General features: G+C 47.4%; 2 protein-coding genes across 4 annotated transcripts in view; both read right to left on the bottom strand.

Moving 5' to 3' along the window:
• The window catches only part of SREBF1 (sterol regulatory element binding transcription factor 1), a 49093-nt gene extending 42131 nt beyond the window's left edge, over window positions 1-6962 (bottom strand). The window contains exon 1 of the mRNA XM_035130971.2: window positions 6519-6962. Coding sequence (XP_034986862.2) covers window positions 6519-6624 — 106 coding nt within the window. The 5' untranslated portion in view covers window positions 6625-6962. The remainder of the gene's footprint in view (window positions 1-6518) is intronic.
• A 9953-nt stretch (window positions 6963-16915) lies between these two features.
• TOM1L2 (target of myb1 like 2 membrane trafficking protein) overlaps window positions 16916-22365 on the bottom strand; it is a 54781-nt gene continuing 49331 nt past the window's right edge. For all 3 annotated transcript variants that reach the window (XM_060282430.1, XM_035130760.2, XM_035130761.2), the window contains one exon: window positions 16916-22058. In XM_060282430.1, coding sequence (XP_060138413.1) covers window positions 21904-22058 — 155 coding nt within the window. In that variant the 3' untranslated portion in view covers window positions 16916-21903. The remainder of the gene's footprint in view (window positions 22059-22365) is intronic.

Genomic DNA, 22365 nt, shown 5'->3' with positions numbered 1-22365 from the left:
AATGAAATGAAATTTGTCAGGAATTTACCTGCATGGCAAGTGCGAATTTTCTGTTGTGGAACCATTTGGGGGGGGTGGTGTATTTCTGGTAGGAATTGTTTTATTTTCCTTGGAGTACTTTCTCTCTCTACTCTTTTCTCTCACTTATTGTGTATTTTGTGTTTTTATTTTGTATTTTAATGCTGTGAACTGCCGTGAGATTTTTGGGTGAAGGGCAGTATAATAATAATAATAATAATAATAATAATAATAATAATAATAGCAGCAGCAGCAGCAGGGCAACAGTAAAGGACCACCAGGAATGCCTAAGGGCTGAGAGAGAGTGACCCTTAGGCAGTGACCATTTGCTGTATCAATAGCAGAACTGGATTTAGGTTTGATGTACTGAAGGTAATGGGGCCCTTTATATGTCCAGCTGTCCTTTGTCAACAACAAATGATCGCTGGTTTTTTGTTGTTGAATATATGCTATATAGGGACGTGGGTGGCGCTGTGGGTTAAACCACAGAGCCTAGGGCTTGCCGGTCAGAAGGTCGGTGGTTCGAATCCCTGCAACGGGGTGAGCTCCCATTGTTCGGTCCCAGCTCCTGCCAACCTAGCAGTTCAAAAGCACATCAAAGTGCAAGTAGATAAATAGGTACCGCTACAGTGGGAAGGTAAATGGCATTTCCGTGTGCTGCTCTGGTTCGCCAGAAGCGGCTTAGTCATGCTGGCCACATGACCCGGAAGCTGTATGCCGGCTCCCTCAACAATAATGCGAGATGAGCGCCACAACCCCAGAGTCGGTCACGACTGGACCTAATGGTCAGGGGTCCCTTTACCTTTATATGTTATATGGTAATTGATGGACCTAATGGGTATCTAAAGCCATTTGCCCATGTTGCCCTGCAAGCAGTCCATGCAGAATGGAGGCACCCTATATATAGAAATGAGCAAAGCAATGATATTTTAGGGAGCAGGCTAGCAGACGGGGCCCATGACTTACATCATAGGAGCCTACACAACACAAAACGCTGTTGCTGTATGTGGGTTTTATTTTATTTGTTTTTTATCTTATATTTTGGAAATGTACATCCAGGTGTTTTTTTCCTTTAATTTTTTTTTGGGGGGGGCCAAGAAAGCGGGGCCCTAAGCTATAGCTTCTTTAGCTTATACGTAAATCCGGCACTGATCAATAGGGACATTATATTATTCTACCCTTGTTCTCACCTGGGAAGGTCTGGACTCAGGGGTCAGCAAACTTTTTCAGCAGGGGGTCGGTCCACTGTACCTCAGACCTTGTGGGGGGGCCGGACAAAAAAATGTACAATTCCTATGCCCCACAAATAACCCAGAGATGCATTTTAAATAAAAGGACACATTCTACTCATGTAAAAACATGCTGATTCCTGGACCGTCCGAGGGCCGGATTTAGGAGGTGATTGGGCCACATCTGGTCCCCGGGCCTTAGTTTGGGGACCCGGGTCTGGAGGCAGGATGACCACTAGACATCGCCAAAAAAAAAAAGATGGCAAAAAGACAACAGAAAGTGGCATAAAATTTGCACGTGGTAATTTATGAGCATAAATCATGGAATCATAGAATTGTAAAGTTGGAAGGGAATCTGAGGATCATCGAGTCCAAACCCCTGCAATGCAGGAATATATGGGGATCAAACCTCCAGCTTTGGTGTAATCAACACTATGCTCTAACTGAGCTATCCATTTAGATGCCCATTTAGAAATAGTTGCACCTCAGCACAGTGGGGAAGCCCCTGCTGAGTCTGCTATCCAGGCGCTTTCTGTGGGAGCAATGGAATCCATTTATTTGTTGCCATTCCTGCTCCTTTGCAAAATATTTGCACAATCTGCCCAGAGATTCTGGGACAGGCCAGTCTCAGAGCACTACAACTCCCATTGTGCTCGGCCACTGGCCACGCTGGCAGAGGCTGATAGGAGTTCAACAACAGCTGGGGGGCACAGCATCTGCGTGCCACCCCCATGCATGGGAACAGCTGGCTGTCATACTTTCCCATAGGACAGTGTTTCTCAAACATGGGTCTCCAGCTGTTTTCGGACTACAACTCCCGTCATCCCCGGCTAGCAAGAGATTATGGAAATCGCAGTCAGAAAAGAAGCTGGGGACCCAAGTTTGGGAAATACTGGACTACAACTTCCATCATCCATAACCACTGGTCCTGCAAGGTAGGGATGATGGGAGTAATAGTCCAACAGCAGCTGGAGGACCAAAGTTGGAGAAACACTGTCATGGGACCTGTGGTGGTGTGGCCTGCGGATTGGGTGGGTTGGGAGACTCCCAGCAGCTAGTTACAGGTAGGTAGCCGTGTTGGTCTGACACAGTCGAAACAAAAAATAAAAAAATTCCTTCCAGTAGACCTTAGAGACCAGCTAAGTTTGTCATATGTATGAGCTTCTGTGTGCATGCACAGTTCTCAGTGTATCTGAAGAAGTGTGCATGCACACGAAAGCTCATACCTATGACAAACTTAGTTGGTCTCTAAGGTGCTACTGGAAGGAATTTTTTTATTTGCCAACAGCTAGTTAGAGGTCTGAAGGGCCCCAGTTGGCCCCTGGACATGAGATTCCACATCCCTGTTACACAAGCACAGCCTTTCATGCATTAGGACAGGGGTCAGCAACCTTTTTCAGCTATGAGAGCCAGTGTGGTGTAGTGGTTAAGAGCGGTAGACTTGTAATCTGGGGAACCGGGTTCGCGTCTCCGCTCCTCCACATGCAGCTGCTGGGTGACCTTGGGCTAGTCACACTTTTCTGAAGTCTCTCAGCCCCACCTACCTCACAGGGTGTCTGTTATGGGGGAGGAAGGGAAAGGAGAATGTTAGCCGCTCTGAGACTCCTTCGGGTAGTAATAAAGCGGGATATCAAATCCAAACTCTTCTTCTTCTTCTTCCACCATCCCTCAGACCAAGTGGTGGGCCAGACTATATTTTGGGGAGGGAAATGAACGAATTCCTATGCCCCACAAATAACCCAGAGGTGATTTTTAAATAAAAGCCATAGCTGCCAAGTTATCCCTTTTATTAAGGGATTTTCCCTTATGCTGAATAGGCTTCCTCGCGAGAAAAGGGAAAACTTGGCAGCTATGATAAAAGCACACATTCTACTCATATAAAAACACCAGGCAGGCCCCACAAATAACCCAGAGATGCATTTTAAATAAAAGGACACATTCTACTCATGTGAAAACACGCTGGATCCTGGACCGTGTGCAGGCCGGATTGAGAAGGCGATTGGGCCGCATCCGGTCCCCCGGGCCGTAGGTTGCCTACCCCTGCATTAGAAAATGGTAAGTATGTCTTTTGCCAAGGCAGTAATATCAGAGCTGGCCCACCCATGAGGCAGGTTGAAGCACCGGCCTCAGGCGGCAGGTGTGCAAGACTGCTTCTGGCATGCAGCACTGCCACCCATCTTCTGGAACACCCTGCTTCTTGCCGAGTTCTGCAAGAGGGGAGGGAGCATTCTGGTAGCCCCAGAAGTGGTGGTGGGGCAGCAGTAGGGGGGCAAAGGGGGGCAGTTCTGTGTTTTGCCTCAGGTGGCGAAATGGGATGGGCCCTGCCCCTGACTGCAACTATATCCTAACTCCAAAGCACGGAATAATGTGCCCCTTAAGCTCTCAGAGCACAAAAGCACTCTTGCCTCTTATGCAATGAGTCACAGCCTTCGGTATTGTTCCCTGATCCGTGATCCTTAGGAACTATTACAACAACCGTGCGCACTGGACCAGTGTTGCTACTTTCACAGTATATTTTATGTATTTAGGTGATTTTCTTTTTACCACCCTTTGCACAAGTTACAAGGCGGATTGCAACAGAGTCCAATCAGATTAAAAAAATGGATCCATAAGATTAAAGGTAAAGGGACCCCTGACCATGAGGTCCAGTCGTGACTAACTCTGGGGTTGCGGCGCTCATCTCGCGTTATTGGCAGAGGGAGCTGGCGTACAGCTTCCAGGTCATGTGGCCAGCATGACAAAGGCGCTTCTGGCGAACCAGAGCAGCACACGGAAACGTCGCAGGGATTCAAACTGCCGACCTTCTGATCGGATCGGCAAGCCCTAGGCTCTGTGGTTTAACCCACAGTGCATTACGCAGCCCTTAAAACACAGGAAATCGTTAGCAATCATTTATCTCATCAGGTCTTTCCTCCTCCAAACCCCTGCCCCCAAAAGGTGCGTCTCAACCAGGTACCTAAAACCATAAATAGATGGTGCTAGGTGTACCTCAGGAGGGAAGGAGTTCCACATGTGAGGAGCCACCACTGAAAAGGCCCCAGCACCTTGTACTTCATTCTCAGTTGGTTCAACAGTCAATCGCTCTTCACAGGGAACTCTGGGAATCGTAGTTCTGCGAGAGGGAAATGGGGCTCCTAACAGCCTGCAGGACCCTTCAATAAGCTACAGCTCCCAGAATTCTTTGGAAAGCCATGACTGTTTGAGGTGGTGTCATAGTGCTTTAAATGTACAGTGGTACCTCAGTTTACAAACACAATTGGTTCCGGAAGTCTGTACTTAACCTGAAGCGTACTTAACCAGAAGCAAACTTTCCCAATTGAAAGTAATGGAAAGTGGATTAATCCGTTCCAGACGGTCCACGGAGTACTTAAATTGAAAGTAATGGAAAGTGGATTAATCCGTTCCAGACGGTCCGCGGAGTACTTAAACTGAAAGTACTCGACCCGAAGCGTACTTAAACCAAGGTATGACTGTATTCCATGTTAAGTGTTAAGTTAATGTGTTTAATTAGAGAAAAATCATTATTGACATTTATTAAGGGTTAGAAACTTCTTATGGACTTTTCTGCTTGCAAGAGAAAATATACTTGTAATATCTGGATCTGAATATTGAAAAAATATTGGCTTATAGAAAATATAATAGTTGGAGGTCAATGAGTGAATACTATCTTTAGCTGAAGGATGGAGAACCAGAAGCCTTTTTATCTTTTCCCATTTTCTCTCTTTTGCTTCTGTTCTTTTTTAGAATAGATTTTTAAAGTATTCCTTTTCCTCAGGTGTATTATGAAAAGATGCTTTGTATTGGGTAGGAACTTTTGTGTCTCTTTAGGTAAGTTATCAATAAAAGTGGACCTAAAACAAAAAAAAAACTGTATATGCCTCCAGGTCGGCATATACAGTGCCCTCTTTCACTTTATAACGCAATATTAAAAGCACCATAGCATTACTAAGAGACGCATATACAACTGCACACACAAGAGGTGTGCTTTGCACTAAAACCCACCAAGGCTGGCCCGGGACGGTTTTGCAGAGAAGGGGTGGCGTGCAAGACGGTGAAGTGCAATCATAGGAGACAACTCCTAGGGCTAAGGTCCCTTCGCGCCCCCCAATAAAATATTTGAGGGGACCGAGGCATCCCGCAAGTTGATGTGCAGTGCCATTGTGCGCACCGCGTCTTATGATCCATTATTGGGGGGGGGGGCGAGGCATGCCTGGGCCTCCCCAATATTTTATTCAAGTTGGCACCCTTGGGTGCAAGCCAAGCCAAGGCGCTGCGTGCGTCCCTTCCAACAGTACAGTTCTATGAAAGCGCAGGAGCCGCGGAGCGTCGCCCCAGCGCGCAAACCTCGGTGCCTCGCGAAAGGCGCGCTGAACTTTCTTCCGAAAGAGGGAATGACCGACAGTAACCCGAGGCGTGACGTCAGCCTCCCCCCCTCTCTCTCTCACACACACATAGACGGGGAGTGGGAGTGGGCGGGGCGTTTAGCCCCAGAAGCTCAGCAGCTGGCTACCCGCCAGGGACACGAGCAGGCGGTGGATTTCTGGATATTTTATTTGCACAGGCTCGTTTTGACTCCCTTCTGCAAAGCCAGCGGTCCTCCGTCCTCCCACGGATACACCCGCCGGCGTGATGGTCAAAAGGTGGCGTTTTGTTTTGTTTCCAGATGCTGGTGGTAAACGGGGTACAAAAAGCACATGGCTAGCGAAGGCAGGGTGGGGGATCCGCTCAAGGGATCCCGTCACCCAAGGAGAAACAGATCCCTCGGTGGGAAAGAAGCAGGCTCGTCCCTACACACACGCTCCCAAAACTCTCACTTCTCAGGCACACACGCTCAGGACGCGCTCGCTTCATCAAAACTGGTTAGGAAAAAGGATTTGAGAAATATTGCACACAGAGGCTGCCGGCAATCCAGGCTCTAATTTGGAACTTCGCTCTTGCTGAAATCACAGGCTGGCTGGCTGGATATTTATATATCTTGGCAAAAGGGCACTTTTGGAAATAATAATAATTAAAAAAAACCCAATAGCACTCCCTTTGCACAGAAATGAGGACCCTCGTCCCAAACCACAGATCCCTACTTTTAACTCAAGCAAGAAAGGGTTTCTCCAGAGAACTCCCAGCCCTTTGGACATCCCTCCCCCTTCCACCATGATGCAAGACCCCATTTTTTTTGCAGGTACCAAGTGGGCAAAAGCGGCTTCCCTTCTCCCCAGTTGGCACCGTGAGAAACAACCCCCCCCCCGCGCTCCGCTCCCCCTACCCTGTACCCACCGTCAATGTCGCTCAGCAGAGCCGTGTCAATCTCGCTGGATTCATGGAGAGTCAGCGAAGGATGCAAGCTCTCCAAAGAAGCCTCTTCGAAGGCGAGGTTGTTCATCTCGGCCACGGCGCGCACAAACCCCTCCCTAGAGAAACCCCCTCCACACACGCACCCCTACCCACCCTGGGGGGCAGGCCAAAAAGAAGTTAATTTTTTTAAAAAAAAATATGTGTAATTGACTAATCTGGAGGAGCCTGGGTGGGAGGATGGGAGGGGGAAGCGCCTTCCTTAGGCTGCCGGGGACTCTGCGCAAAGAGAAGCCATCCGCGCATCAGGAAGCAAAGCAGCCCGGCGTTTATAGGCTGGTGGCTCCTAGCTGCCTGCTGCTGGCTGCCATCCTCACGTCCATGGCAGGCAAGAGTTGCGAGGTGGAGCTCAAACCTGCTACTGGGAGGGAGAGCAGGGGGAGGAGCCAACGCTTTGGGGCCCGCCCCTTGGCTCTCTTGATTGGCAGTTCCCGGGAAGTGAACTGGCTGGCCGGCCCGCCTCCTCATATGGACGGGAGGGGTGTGCGGGACACAACAACACCGGGAAGCTGGGGCGGCGGCAAGAGTCCCAGGCTCCGCTTACATAGCAGGAAATCTGCCCCGCTTTGATTGGGGATCACTTCCCAGCAAATGTTTACCCGGTTGCAGGATCAATGTGGAGGAAGAGGAAGGCCGTGGAGCAGCTGGAAAGGGAAATTCTACACGTCGTGTCCTCGCCCCCACCCCCACCATGCATGCCCAGAAAGTTGCACCTGTTGAATTTCTGCCTGTTCCGCACAGAGAAGGAAAGGGGGTTAGGAGAGGGACATGAGGATGGTCTGATCAAAGGGACCCCAGAAGGCTCAAGAACTCAATGATTTGCAACTTGGAAAGGGTGTGTGTGTGTTTGACACCACATCACATCATTTTGCAAGAATAATAATTATTATTACTGTACATTTATATCCCCGTGACACACGTGATTCTCTGCTTTATGCACTTCATCATTGCAACAACCCTGTAGTGTAGGTTAGGCTAAGAAGCAGCAACTGGCCCAATGTCATACCCAGTGGGCTTCATGGCTGAGTTGGAAGCTGAATTCTGTTCTCCTGGTCTGACACTGAACTGCTCAACCACACTGTTGGTAACAGTAGGAATTTCAAGACAACTGGGATTTTTTAATATAAAGGAAGCAATGCATGAGGTTATTTATTTTAAAGGATTTGTTTATGCAATACCCGTGCAATTTTAAAAACATACTAATAACGAGCTGTGTTTCTCGCATTGCAGGGGTTCCTTTGAACTACAATTCTGCTATTCCATGAACTAAAGAAAAACAATCAATGAAACTGGACATCGTTTAACCAACCATTGCTTAAAGTAGAAAGAGTTGGATCCAGACTTTAGTCATTATTAGGGTAGACCCATTGGGTAATTTACCCAACTAAGTCATATTCAGAATGGATCTTCTCTGAGTATGATTAACCCTAGATATTCACCACTGAAATTAAGGGAGCTTAATAAAAAAATACATCCCATTTATTACAAAGGGTCTGCGCTAAGAATGGCAAACAAACAGCGTAATTCTCACCCTGTCCACTCAGAAGTCCCATTGAAATCTGGTATCTGAAGAAGTGTGCATGCGCACAAAAGCTCATACCAATGTCATGAAACTTAGTTGGTCTCTAAGATGCTACTGGAAGGATTTTTTTTGTTTTGTTTCCACTGAAATCAAGTGAGGCTCGCATGCAAGAGAGGCTAGGATTCCAGCCTAAATCTGTGCCCCAGCAGAAATCTCTACATGTGCAGGGCAATGCAAGTTTTAATTCCTGGAATAATCCTACATATTCTTGGAAGAGACTTGCAAGAGCCCTGTTTGATTGCAAAATAAAATGGGGGAGAAACAGAACTTGTGGAGGGGGTGCCCCCCTTTTCACCTTCCCCACCTCTGTATCCCATCATGCAAGGAAAACAAAACACATACAACCTAGATCCACAGGTAACTTTGTGGTGTGTGTGAATAAAGCACTGCCCCTTTCCTCAACCCAAAATAGGTGTTCAAAATAATAAATTTGGGGCCTCCCATCTATTTTTAGGCGAGACTCTTCCCTCTTCCCTTGATCCAATATGTCAGAGCCACCCCTCGGCTTACCTAGGTTGCCAGATGTTTAGCCAATGTCAAATCTGCTAAAAGTGGCTGTTTCACCACAATTAAGGTCGTTCCTTTATCCTCTTCGCAGGGTAGGTGGCAAAATTAGTCAGGGCTCCTGCAGCATTGATAATTGTGCAGAAGAGGGAATTTCAGCACAGGATACACCTGCAGAAACTGTACCTTCTATGCATCTGTTTAAAGGTACAAGAGCACAGAAGAGGTGGAATATAAATGCAATAAACAAACAAATATTGGAAAGAAAGAAAGAAAGAAAGAAAGAAAGAAAGAAAGAAAGAAAGAAAGAAAGAAAGAAAGAAATTCCATCAATTCATCTCTACAATTCTTTTCTATAAAAATAAATAGTTAAACTGCACCCAAAGCTTTTAAAAAAAGAAAACAAGCAAGCAAATAAAGCAGAAATTAACTTATGGAACTCACTGCTGGAGGATGTAGCTATAGATGACTTTATAGGGGGACAAAGGGAAACCAGCAATAAAACGTTGCAATGTCCCTCCTCAAGGAGTCAAATAAGCATGCCTGCTTTTAGCATATTCCATTTCACTGCTTTATAGTCCCAGCACCTGCTATTCAGAGGTAGACTGCCTCTGAACATGATGCTCTGCTACAAGGGTGGGGAAAACTCTTTCATCTCCATGGCCACATTCTCTTCTGGGCAACATTGGCTTGGGGGGGGGGTCAGTTACCTGCCAGTGGTGGGCGGGGCCAGAGGCAACAGGTGGGTTTTGCTTTGATAGTGTCAGCTAGTTTTATGCTTCACTGACACGCACTTCTTCACAGAGAAAGAGGAGTTTTCAGTCACTGGGTCTTATTTATTATATTTAGATAGCATCTTATTCAGAGGCCGTCTACCTGAAGAGTAGTTGTTGAGGACAAAGAGCAGCAGAAAGGAATTTGCCTTTATGGCCTCAATTTGGCCTAGATGGGATTTTCAACTCGTGTGCAGATAGGATCTAACTTGATTGAATGCTCATTTAAATCATCATCATCATCAACAACAACAATCTGTGCTCATAGAAGATTAGCTGCTCAAGGAGAAGAACATCTTCCTGTCTTGCTACTTTTCTATGTGCAGGGATTTCTTTTAAGGTGGAAGCCTGCAGTCATTCAAACCTCAGCTTGCAGTCTTAAGTGGTAAGACCCAGACTAACAAGTCTCAGTGAGAAGTTTGCCACATTCAGAACATGTAAGTCGTGGAAGGCCTTCCCCTACTTTCTGCCCACAATGCCTGAAATTCACAGGTAGACTGCATTAGGTCATGCAGGTTCCATTTAGTTGTCATAAACAACAGGCCACATCCTTCTCCCCTAATTAATTTGTCCGGGTTTTTTTAAACCAACCAGACTAATCGTTACTTCCTTGCAGGGCTGTTTGTCGTTACACGCACAAACGTGCCTTCTGCGATCAGGCTCTCCCGGGGAGCAAACAAACAGGCAGGGAAAGAGTTAAAGCCTGTTCCGCTCGTGTGGGCGGGGCCGTGCTGAGACCTCAGCCAATCGGCTGCGGCCAAGGCAGGAATGCCCCCGCGGGAAAGCTTAGTTGAGCAAGCGGGGAAACACCTCCAGTAGTGCCAGTCGGCTCAGCCAATGGCAGCGCGGATCCGCAGTGGAGTGATTTCGCGTCACAGCCCAGGCTCTAGGATTACATCATGGGGGCGGGGATTCCCCTCCTCCACGTGGAGAGGAAGGCGAAGAGCTGCCAAAGTCAGAGCCGACGTGGAAGGCGGGGTTAAGGAGTTAAAGGAGCCGTTCAGGTTCGGTTCCCCGTTGTTTGTGGACGGAAACGGGAGCTTTGCGTTAAATATCCTGCAGGGCAGGGACTTAACCAGGATGGGGGGGCGGCCAGATGTAAAAGGGGGGAAACAGGAAAACGGAAAAAATAGAAAACAGGAAAAAAATAGAAATTTATTCTATTAGGGAAAGAATATTACTAATAAAATACTATTATTTTATGAAATAATATTAAATGTGCAGCAACACTCCTCGTTTCATATCTGCCTGCCGCCGCCAAGCATAAAACTCCGGGCCTTTACATATTTTTTTACTTTAAGGGGTCTTTCCAGGCACGCAATAATTCCTCTGCACATGAGCAGAAAGCTTTTCCTTCTCGTATGCACACTGGGCGGGAGTGGGGTGCCAACTTCAGCACTCTTTCCTTAGCTGCATGGAGCAGAATAAGCCTGTAGGTGAGGAGTGTGCATGCACACGAAAACTCATACCAATGGCAAACTTAGTTGGTCTCTAAGGTGCTACTGGAAGGAATTTTTTTTATCCTGTAGGTGAGGGTTTCCCCTCACTGTTGCAGCTGCGTGCTAGGAAAAGCAGCACCTGTTGGATTACAGTACTGTTTTGCAGAGGGGTGAAGTCAAACTGCTGCACTGGCCGCACCAAAGTGACCTCTCCAGGGGCGCAAGCCTGGGCAGGGGGTATGGAAGTCTTGGGCCACCCAGACGACAAGACACCCCCCCCTCAGCCTCGCTGGTGTGGTCCAAAGGAAAGGAAAGCAAGACATTTGGTACCAGCTGGGCTGTAGGAGTTGGGAGAAGGAGTACAAGGCGCCATTCAACTGCCTTAGGGACTCCACTTTGGATTTGTTTATTTTACTCATTTTCTTATCCTGAAGATATCCCACAAGGAAGCGGGAAGGTTTAGGATCGTTGTCTTTCTCCTAAATGGGCTACTTTCCCAGGTGGAATCCACTGGAACCTGTCTTCGCATGCAGGGCAAGTCTCTAACTCACCGAGGGTTAGAGACCCATCGGCTACCGTCACCTGTTTGAGCTGACCAGTCAAAGCCATTCCCAGTGTGTGGCTGCTGTCGCCTGCTGACAGCTTCTGGGAGCCACAGGGGTAGATTCTCAACAGTTGGTTTTATTTATATTTTGAATTTCTTTTTAGATTAATTTTAATTCATTGACTTTTAGGGATAACCGTAAATGCATAGTTTATGTAAACCACTGAAAGCAGCAGCTAAAATTGAGCTGTTTTGCAAGTTTCAGTGGAAACTAGCTAGTGCTATTGGAGCAGTCAGGAATGATGTTGCCGTTCCCAAGCGCCTGCCAACCAGCTAGCTGCTGGGTCCTTGGGAACTGCTGCACAATGGTCTTTGACAAGTGGATAGGAGGACCTACCTGGCAATCACCTGATGTTATGACATCTGATTACTGACAGGTAGGTTCTCCACCCCAGCTGTAGATTGCAGGCTCCTTGGGGCAGGGGCCTACCCACACCTTCTTTGTAAATCTGTTATGTACATGGGTGGCACTACTGCCATCAATTGCTTTGTTCTTGTGTGAAATTTGCAACACTCATGTTCCTTTCCACAGTTTTCTGCTCTGTCAGAGCGAGAGCCAGCGTTTCCTCCCAAACAGAAGCTGGCACTGTATTTTACTAGAATGTTGTGGCAGACAAAAGGCCGCAGGAGGCACATGATGCGCTGGAAGGAACAGCAGTAAACAAGGCTACAAAGCCAATAGACAGAAGCCACTGGGCCGGGCAGTCACATTGCAGCTGGTGCTCCTGCAGACCAAGGACATCTTCACACCATCCATTTAAAGCACTGCAGCTCCACATTGAGTGGTCTTGGTTTTCCCTAAAGAACTCTAAGAGCTGTAGTTTCTTAAGGGTGCAGAGAGTTGTTAGGAGGCCATTATTCATCTCACGAGGGACGCGGGTGGCACTGTGGTGTAAACCACAGAGCCCTAGGGCTTGCCGATCAGAAGGTCGGCAGTTCAAATCCCTGCCAACCAAGCAGTTCAAAAGCACGTCAAAAGTGCAAGTAGATAAATAGGTACTGCTCCGGCGGGAAGGTAAACAGTGGATTTGTAACTGGCTGACTGACCGAACCCAAAGGGTGCTCATCAATGGCTCCTTCTCATCCTGGAGAGTAGTGACTAGTGGGGTGCCACAGGGTTCTGTCTTGGGCCCAATCTTATTCAACATCTTTATCAATGACTTGGATGATGGGCTTGAGGGCATCCTGAGCAAGTTTGCAGATGACACCAAATTGAGAGGGGTGGCTAATACCCCAGAGGACAGGATCACACTTCAAAATGACCTTAACAGATTAGACAACTGGGCTAAAGCAAACAAGACAAATTTCAACAAGGAGAAATGTTAAGTACTACACTTGGGCAAAAAAAAAAATGAAAGGCACAAATACAGGATGGGTGACACCTGGCTTGAGAGCAGTACATGTGAAAAGGATCTAGGAGTCTTGGTAGACCACAAACTTGACATGAGTCAGCAGTGTGATGCAGCAGCTAAAAAAGCCAATGCAATTCTGGGCTGTATCAATAGGAGTATAGCATCTAGATCAAGGGAAGTAATAGTACCACTGTATTCTGCTCTGGTCAGACCTCACCTGGAGTACTGTGTCCAGTTCTGGGCACCACAGTTCAAGAAGGATACAGACAAGCTGGAACGTGTCCAGAGGAGGGCAACCAAAATGGTCAAAGGCCTGGAAACGATGCCTTATGAGGAACGGCTTAGGGAGCTGGGTATGTTTAGCCTGGAGAAGAGAAGTTTAAGGGGTGATATGATAGCCATGTTCAAATATATAAAAGGATGTCATATAGAGGAGGGAGAAAGGTTGTTTTCTGTTGCTCCAGAGAAGCGGACACGGAGCAATGGATTCAAACTACAAGAAAGAAGATTCCACCTAAACATTAGGAAGAACTTCCTGACAGTAAGAGCTGTTTGACAGTGGAATTTGCTACCAAGGAGTGTGGTCGAGTCTCCTTCTTTGGAGGTCTTTAAGCAGAGGCTTGACAGGCATATGTCAAGAATGCTTTGATGGTGTTTCCTGCTCAGCAGGGGGTTGGACTGGATGGCCCTTGTGGTCTCTTCCAACTCTACGATTCTATGATTCTATAAACGGCATTTCCGGGCGCTGCTCTGGTTTTGGTGTTCTGTTGCACCAGAAGGGCTTAGTCATGCTGGCCACATTACCCAGAAAAACTGAGGACAAACACCGGCTCTCTCGGCCTGTAAAGCAAAATGAGCACTGCAACCCCAGAGTGGTCTGCAACTAGACTTAACAGTCAGGGGTCCTTTACCTTTTTTATTCCTCTTACAGAGCTACAACTCCCAGAGTTCCCTGTGAAAAGGGTTTGTTAAACCACACTGGGAAATGTAACTATAATTGAGACATGGAGGGGGGGCATATATTTAAAGCAGGCATCCCCAAACTTTGGCCCTCCAGATGTTTTGGACTACAATTCCCATCTTCCCCAACCACTGGTCCTGTTAGCTAGGGATCATGGGAGTTGTAGGCCAAAACATCTGGAGGGCCGCAGTTTGGGGATGCCTGATATAAAGCATTATACCCCCTTACACAGCCATGGCCTTCTTCCCAAAGAATTATGGGAGCTGTAGTTTGTTAAGGATGCTGAGAGTTGTTAAGAGACTCCCGATTCCCATCACAGAGCCAGTGCTTTTCTTTCTGGGGGCACTCAAGGGCACGCAGTACCGGCACTTCTTTTTCTAGAAGGAAAGCACAGCAAAGAACTACAATTCTCAGAGTCTCATAGGAAGAGGGACTTCTTTTCATGGGAGAAATACATGAATAGCAGGTTCCGATTCCTCTCCCAGAGCTACAATTCCCAGAGCGGCTTAACAGTCAGTCCCTCTTGATAGGAAACTCTGGGATTATTTTTTTTCCAATAAATGCTTTAAATGTTAGCAGCTTTCATTCAGCTGCTTAACACCAATGAAAAAAATGGCAGCAGAGCAGGCCGTTTGCAATTTAATCGGACATATTTTTCTGCACCGCCTGCGTTAGGTAACGCTCCTGTTTGCAATACTCCTGCCTTCATTCCAACGATAATTCTTTGAGTACTTCGAAGTGGGAGGGGAGAAATGACCTGGAACCTGCTTGCTTGAGAAAGTGCCTGATTAATTCCTCCTTCCACTACCTCCGCCACCCAATTTCTTAGCCTGAATCTCTCCCCCAAACCATGTCCCACTCTGTCCAGCTGCGAGTTTGGCCAGTCATGAAAAACTAAACCAGTTCTCAACCAAAACCAGCATCCTGGCCCAATTCAGGGTGGGTGCATGGATTTAATTTTATATAGGAAAATGTATTTTGGATTTTAGTTTAAAGACACCTATCTGGAGGGGGAAGAATGTCATCATGATGAGAGGGTTGTAAATTTTTGCGTAGTGTGGAAGAGGTATGGAAGAGGATTTTTTTCTCACTCCCCCCCCCCATACTTTTTTAAAACTGTGTCATCCAGTAAATACTGCTGGTATTTAGGAACACACTCATGTCCGTGGTGGGGACTTGCCAGAAGCATCTGGTTTACCAATGGGAGAAAAGAACAGTGAGCTAGATGTGTCTTTGGTCTGTTCCATCGAGTTCCTTTTTGTGTTCAAAGCCAATGGTCTCCAACTTGTGGGTTGAGAACCACTTGTGGGTCACACAGCCTGATCCAAAATAGGTCGCAACAGCACTGCCACCAGGCAAACATGCAGCAGGAGATTAAGAATTCGACCCCCCAAAGCATGTTGGGGTTTAAAAGTGGGTGCTGGGTCTGAAAAGGTTAAAGATACCTGTTCAAAGCGACCCACCCGACAGGTTCTCAACGGGAGTAGGTGATTTAGATCCTTTTGCCTTAAATCCCACAAAATCCTGGGGTGCAGAATGGGCAATACATTCAATCCGTCACCACACGGCCAACATTCACGTCTAGTCATTATAGCTGTACAGGTTTGCACTAACGGTATTTTATTGGGAGTATTTCACATGCAAGAATGAAAGGAGAGAAAAAAAATGTACAGAGACCGATGGACAGACAAGAGTTAAGTGACGGCAGGTTAATTAATACATCCTGGTGCAAAAACCGTTTAGCAGGTTTTTGCTCACACAAAGAACACCATCACTAAAAGAGAGAGAGAGAGAGAGAGAGAGAGAGAGAGAGAGAGAGAGAGAGAGAGAGAGAGAGAGAAGCCAGGATAGTTTTAAAGGCATTTAAAGAATTAATTTTTACATAGATGTCTTTACATTTTTTTAAAAAACAATTAATTCCCTTTCCCTGCCCACCAACCTTCTCCCCCAAACAGACAAACAAACAAACAAAACAAATATTTTCAGTAAATAAATATTATCCACTTTTAATCTGGACACGCCTAGAGCTTTAAAAAAAATATACAGATGGAGACACTATGACACAGGTTACGGTGGTCTGATGCTATTGCAACAGTTAGCAGACGTGGGGGTGGGGGTGGGAAGCTCATACTAATTTTCTCAGAGGGCAGAGGGAACCTCACTAAATAAGGATGTTCCTTAGAAGCATTTGCTTGCCATGGAGAAATAAGAGCAGGAAACAAGAGTGTGGGGTTATATGAGGAACCAGGACCATGAAAGGCCAGGATTGGTGTTTTGCTTGTTTTAAAATCCAAATAGTTAACAGGTTCAGTCACTGCATGCCTAAGGTTCAAAAGGACTGTACAGAAGATTTGGAAATTTCTAAGCAAGCCACTTCCTGTGGGATTATAAAAGGGTGTTGTGGGATCACAAATTCAGGTGTGGTCCACGCTTCTGTAGGTATCAAAGCAGGGTGGAGGTTAAAAGGAGGCCAAGTGTTCACGCCAGATGCTGGATAATAAAAAGGGCCCGATTCTCTTGACCGCTATCCTGCAGCTGCCATTCATCCAAAGCGACCCTGTGTTGATGCTTCTATGGCTGCAGCTATTAACTTTAAAGTCAGCATTCAACACCAGAGGGTTGAGCAAAGAATTGGGTCCATACTTCCTCCATACCTTCTGTGCTCTCCTGAAGGGTCATGAGACCATGTTAAGCTTGTTTCCCAGGCTAAGCCTGAAAAGACAAGTTCCTCACTTCTATTTAAGAATCGGGAACCTGTGGCAACTTCAGGCATTGCTGGGACTCCCAACAACTTCAGCCAGCATGGCCAATGGTCAGGGATGATGGGAGTTGTGGTTTAGTGGCAGGCTCACCTATCCACATGAGACATTTTAAACTGGATTGAAACTGCTTCAAACTACAAAAAATCATCATTTATGATCTGCACCCCCTTCTGCAAAAAAACTGTTGCATTGGGCGAGTGCCATGAATTGTGCTAAATGCATCTCACCTCTTTGCAGACAGGCATTTCCCGGAGATCATTTGGGCGGGAGACACGCAGAGAAAACAGAGCCAAAGGTTTAAAGTTTGTGGGGTCAATAGGCCATTAACCAGGGGGATCCCATGCCCTGTATCAGTCCTTCATATCCTGGCAGTAAATACCAGTAGGAGATGCTTTCGCCTCTCTTTGATCCTCACAGGGACTGAATCAGACTTCCCCCAGTTTTAGATGACAACTTCCATCAGCCCCAGCCGGTTGGGGGCAATGTACCAGTTTGAAACTGGAAGGTAACGGGTTGGGAAATGCTAAACCGAACGAAGGTTCAATGCACGCTAGACTGCCAGAAGTGAGCGCTGAGGCAGCTCTGGCGTTCTTTTGTCTGTGCAGGGGGAAAGTGCAATGAAAAGGTTTAAAATATCCTCCTCTCCTGTGTTGGGGGACGCTTTCTTTACTGATCTGCCAGCCAACACCCAGATGAAGGGCTGGCAGCCAACTAGTACCCCAGCAACCTTATTTTACAAAGGAAAAAGTGCTTCTTCTGTAGCAAGAGAGGCTGGCACTTCAGACCTCCCCACCCCTGGACCCCTCTTGTTCCTCCTCTGCCTGTCCTCACAGGACAGGGATGGGGAGTGACAGGAAAAGGCCAGGCACAGCTCCTCCTCCTGCAACAGCAGCAATGTCAACGGGACAGCTATCTTCTTATCCAGATCACCAAGATGCAGCAACTACAGAGAGCCATTTTGCTGGCACAACCAGTTCCAGGCTGTGGACAGCAGGCTCCAGGATGCAGGTCTCCGATGAGGGAATGGGAAAGAACGTGGCCTTCTTGCTAAGGCTGGAAGCTGCCTTGCCCCCCCCCCCCATGGAAAGAGGCCCGTTTCATTCTTTCCCCATTCTTCCTGAAAGCTGGAAGGTTTCACTGTCTTCCCCAAAGGCTACAGCCCCACCCACACTATTCATTTAAATCACAGTCATTCCACTTTAAACAGTCATGGATTCCCCCGAAGAATCCTGGGTACTGCAGTTTGTTAAGGGTGCTGAGAGGTGTTAGGAGACCCCTGTTCCCCTCACGAAGCTGCAATTCCCAGTTTGGTTGAACAACCCTTCCTTCTTCCCAGAGAACTCTGGGAATCATAGCTCTGTAAGAATAGGGGCCTCCTCTCAGCACCCTGGAGAAATGACACTTCCCATATTCTTTGAGGGGAGCCATGACTGTTTAAAGTGATATGATATGGCTTTAAATGTATAATGCAGATGGGGACAGATGCTGGAAGCCAGTCTTTGGAAACTTTGTGTGCTCCAGATGTTTTGGACCAAAACTTCCATCAGACCCAGCCGGGTGGTGGGAGTAGCAGTACAAAACATCTGGAAGGCACCAGAATGGTGACAACCGCACAGCTGTATGGTCAGGACAATGGCCAAATGGTCACCTTCCATTTCTAAGATACTTCGTTATAATTTAAAGGTGCTTTCTCCTCCCCGGCACACACATGGTTATTTAACCATTTCTTCATAGCCCAAGAATTTGTAACAGGTTTTGCTATTGCACCAGTCTTATACAGATTTGAATTCTACACATAACATTTTTAAAAAAGGGGGTTGGTGGTAGAGAAAGAACATGCTATGCACCTCCTCACAAATGGAATATATTTTAAACGGAAACAATTCGTTTTCTTCGTTCTGACACCTCAGAACACAGAGGTGTTAATAAAGATGCTGTAGGAGATGAATTTCTTAAAAAAGGGGGGGGGAACAGGTGAAGGGAGGTAACAATTAAGGTCCCAATCCAGCAGGAGTTTCTCTTGCACAAGTTCTCGCTCACTTCAGTGGAGATGGTGCCAATAAACTTTCAAAAACTTCCTACCGGATCAGGCCAAAAATAAATAACCGAAGCCTAACTGATTGGCCTCATTAGTGTTTGAGCAAGGATCCCAACAATAATTTAGTGTCATTTAGTGATTCCTAACACAGATAAGGGATTTTTTTTTTAATGGATAGTCCCACATTGTTGTGGATTATGCCACTTGGGGTCATAACCTTCCCTCGCTTTTGGCCTCTAATACAATAGACGACCCCTTCTCTCTTCACCCCTATGAATACGGTAATAGTGAAGATGGTTGGAGGGCAAGGAAGTAAAACTGAGGGCAGAAAGGCCTGTGGAAATAAGGACAAAGGGATGAAATATATTTAAATTTCAACTTCCGAGTTTGAGTGTCACAAGGAAGCAATGGAAAGTCAATGTGATATGGGACGCTAGGGAAACTCCATAAAAAGCTCTGGCAGGAGTTCGGTGAGTGTTGCAGACCAACCTGTTGCCCCTCCAGATGCTCTGGGAGCTGCCGCCCAAAACATCTGGAAGGCACCAGGTTGTGGGAAGGCTGTGCTAGGACATAGCCAGAAACCTAAGTTCACATGCTCCGAGGGCTTCTAGTCGCAGGTGAAAGAACTGGGTTGTCGCGGGAACATCCAAGGGCTCTCGAGCCAAGGGACCTTCCTCCAGCAGCAAGGAAGCATCTATGCAGGGTGGAAGCAAAAATGTCCACTTCTATCTGACACTAATAAGTCATTTCATTTCTCACCAAGACTAGACTGGGTGAGATTCTTCTCCACTTTGCCAAAACTGCCGGCAATGGCTGCCTGCTTTTCTCCTCCTTGGCGTAGTATCTTGCAACAAATCCACTTCTAAAGGGATCTCAACACTGCTGGAACAGGGATGGGGAACCTGTGGTCATTCGAGCTGTTGCTGGGAAGCCAACTGCCATAAGTCCCAGCCCTCACAGTCAATGATCAGGGATAATGGGAGCTCTAGTTCAGTCACATCTGGAGGGTCACAGGCTCCCCAATGCTGAGCTACTACAAAGCAATGGAATGGACACAACCGGTTTCTGCTCTGGGTGATGTGCTAGAGACAGAGCCGTGTGCTAGAGACCTGGTCCTCTCTCTTAAAGTAGTCAGGAAGCCAGATCACAGCCTCAGAAGGTCAACATTCAACACACACACACACACACGTTACCCAAACATTCTTGCTTAGTAGTGCCACAATATCCACACAGGCAGGTGAAGAAACCACCCGACAACTGGACTAGACATGGGGTCAGGCAACGCATGGAACAGCCACGTCCAAAACACAGCTTCCAGTTGCATGAGCTTTTAAAAGCATACATCCACTGAGCGGACGGCGCAAGAGGCAGCAGAAAGGGGCAATGTCATTTCAGACTGCGGCTGTTAGAGGGCCCCTTTTGAATACTCCTCCTTGTAAACATTCATAGCAAATAGAGACCTAACACTGTAAGAAGAAAGATTCCAGCTCACTCCTTTGCCTGCTGCGCTGGCTTTTGATTTGTACGGAATATTTAAAACAAGGAAGTGGTGCAGCCCACTCAACTACCATAGGTCTCTACCACATCACTCTGCTGCACGGGGGTGGACCAAGTCAAACATCAAAACTAGGACCTGTTATCAAAACAGCAGAACTAACCGCAAGGCAGGAAGTCGATCCATATATGACAGACAAGTTCCACCACAAAGCAGAATGCAACTCCCGTGGTTTGATTTAATCCTGCACAAATATGTGACGTGTTCCCAGGGAGGGGGCAGTTGCTACTTTCCTCCTGGGTGGACCCTACATTATACCCTTGGACAGGTTGAAACCACACACCAAACTGTCAGTGGATCGCGTGGGGTGCTCCCAATCTCAGAGCACCTCTCTCCGCTATGCAAAACACCCATACAGGTTCATCACCCAGAGTTACCAGTCGTATGGAGGCCCAGGTACCAGGAAGTGGCAGTCGCGCTGGACCAGCAAAGCAACAGCAAGCAAGACCAAGTCCTATCCTAAAAGGGTCACTTCTGCCTTCTCTAACTCCACTTGGCGGGGGATTTGTTGGAAGGCCTGAGAAGCCAAAGGCCAGTACGCTGTCGAGAATTTGGCACAGCCTGGAAATCCTGACAGCAACTTCAGGGGTTCAGCGTTGCTAGCGGAGGCAGAGGAGCACAGAGACAAGACGGAAAAAGCCATCACTTAGAACGCAGCAGCCGAGGTGCCAACAAGGGGCGTCCCCGTCCCCCCAGCATTCCAGATTATGCACCACACTGTCTCTTGCTTCTCATTGAAGCTTTAAAGTACACCTTCCTTGCAATGCACACAGCTGCCCAGCTGTGGCCGGATCGTACTCCCAGGATTCTCAGCGACACCTCTGCTTTCTGAAGCTCTGTGGCAAGGGCAGAGAATCTATTCTAAATCCCTTTCCACGTGTGCGCACGTCTCACATGCACCTATGCAAAGCAGGCCCATGGTATGTGTGTGCCAGGAGTCCACCTGCCAAACACGGACACTACTTTAAAGACTGCCCATTTTGGGGGGGGGGCAAAGCTTCTTCTCCCTTCCTTGTAGAGACAGTGTACCTGCTAAGAAACACAGCCTACCTATCAGAGCCAGGTCACAATCCTCACTGCAGTTGACCACCTTAGGGCAGAAAGCCGAACAAACATCCCATGAAAAAGACGTTTAAGATCCAAAACCTAGCTGGGGAGGGGGAACAGGCAATGCATGGCACCAAATTCTGGAACTGGAGCAAGACGATAAATTTCTTTTGTGTTCAACCTATGGGAAGGCTGCGCCGGTTCTTGAGAAAACAGGCACCTAAACACACTTAACTGCTATCAGAGATGTACCAAGCATGTTGCACTTTGGACTGGCTTGTGGGAGAAAGGAGGTTTTGGCTTAAATCAAAGACAGGACTGCCCTCTGCACAACTCTGTTCTGGATCTGCCGGGAATGCGGGTCGGTGAGATGAGAAAGAATTCATGCATTATTATTATTTTAAAAAAAGAGAGAGGGTCTTGGTATTGACCTGGGTGGGTGGGTTCGAGAAAGAAGGAGCTTAGCGAGTGGGCGAGGACAGCCACAGGAGTGACAAGGCTGGATGTAAATACTCTGTGAAATGTTAGCTTATTCGGGCTGGATCGCTTCCAAGAGGTACAAGAGGCCATCTATGGAACCCAGGAGTGGCAAAGGGAGCTCGTCGTGAGCTGGAGAGCATGAGGAGGCCGCTGGACTGCGCGGTTGCCTTCCTCCACACACGCACACGAGGAAGAGGAGCCGAGGAAGGAGCATCACAGGGCAAAGAGGGCATCTTCCGAGCGCTCCGGCTTCTTTTTGCTTGGGGGGTTTGCCGTCGCCGGTGGCGTGGGCTCCTCCTGAGGTGGCGAGGGCAGGTTGGGGATCCTTTCAGCAGCTTTGGCGCGCTCCTCTAGGAATTTGTCAAACTCTGCAGGGTTTTAAAACATAATAAAGGGTTTATGTTGCGATTTAGGGCTATGGCACAAGGATGCCTGCGGGGGCTATGCAGCTCTGCAAAACTTCCCCCCTTGCAAAAGGGCCTCCTGTGGCAGATGCCCTAAAACAGAAATGGAGAACCTCAGGCCTTGGGGGGGGGGCCAAAGGTTCTCTATCTGGCCCTCAGAACTCTCCCTGACCTCCCAAGCCTCAGCCATGATTCCTTGAATTCTGATTATGCTTCCTGCTTGCCTGAATGGAGGATAGAAAGGGGTGAGCATGTGTGTATGAAATTAATC

This window comes from Zootoca vivipara, chromosome 14 (assembly GCF_963506605.1).
Source record: "Zootoca vivipara chromosome 14, rZooViv1.1, whole genome shotgun sequence".
NCBI classification, from domain to species: Eukaryota; Metazoa; Chordata; class Lepidosauria; order Squamata; family Lacertidae; genus Zootoca; species Zootoca vivipara.
Note: the sequence above shows the minus strand (reverse complement) of the source record. Positions and strands in the feature narration are given on the sequence as shown.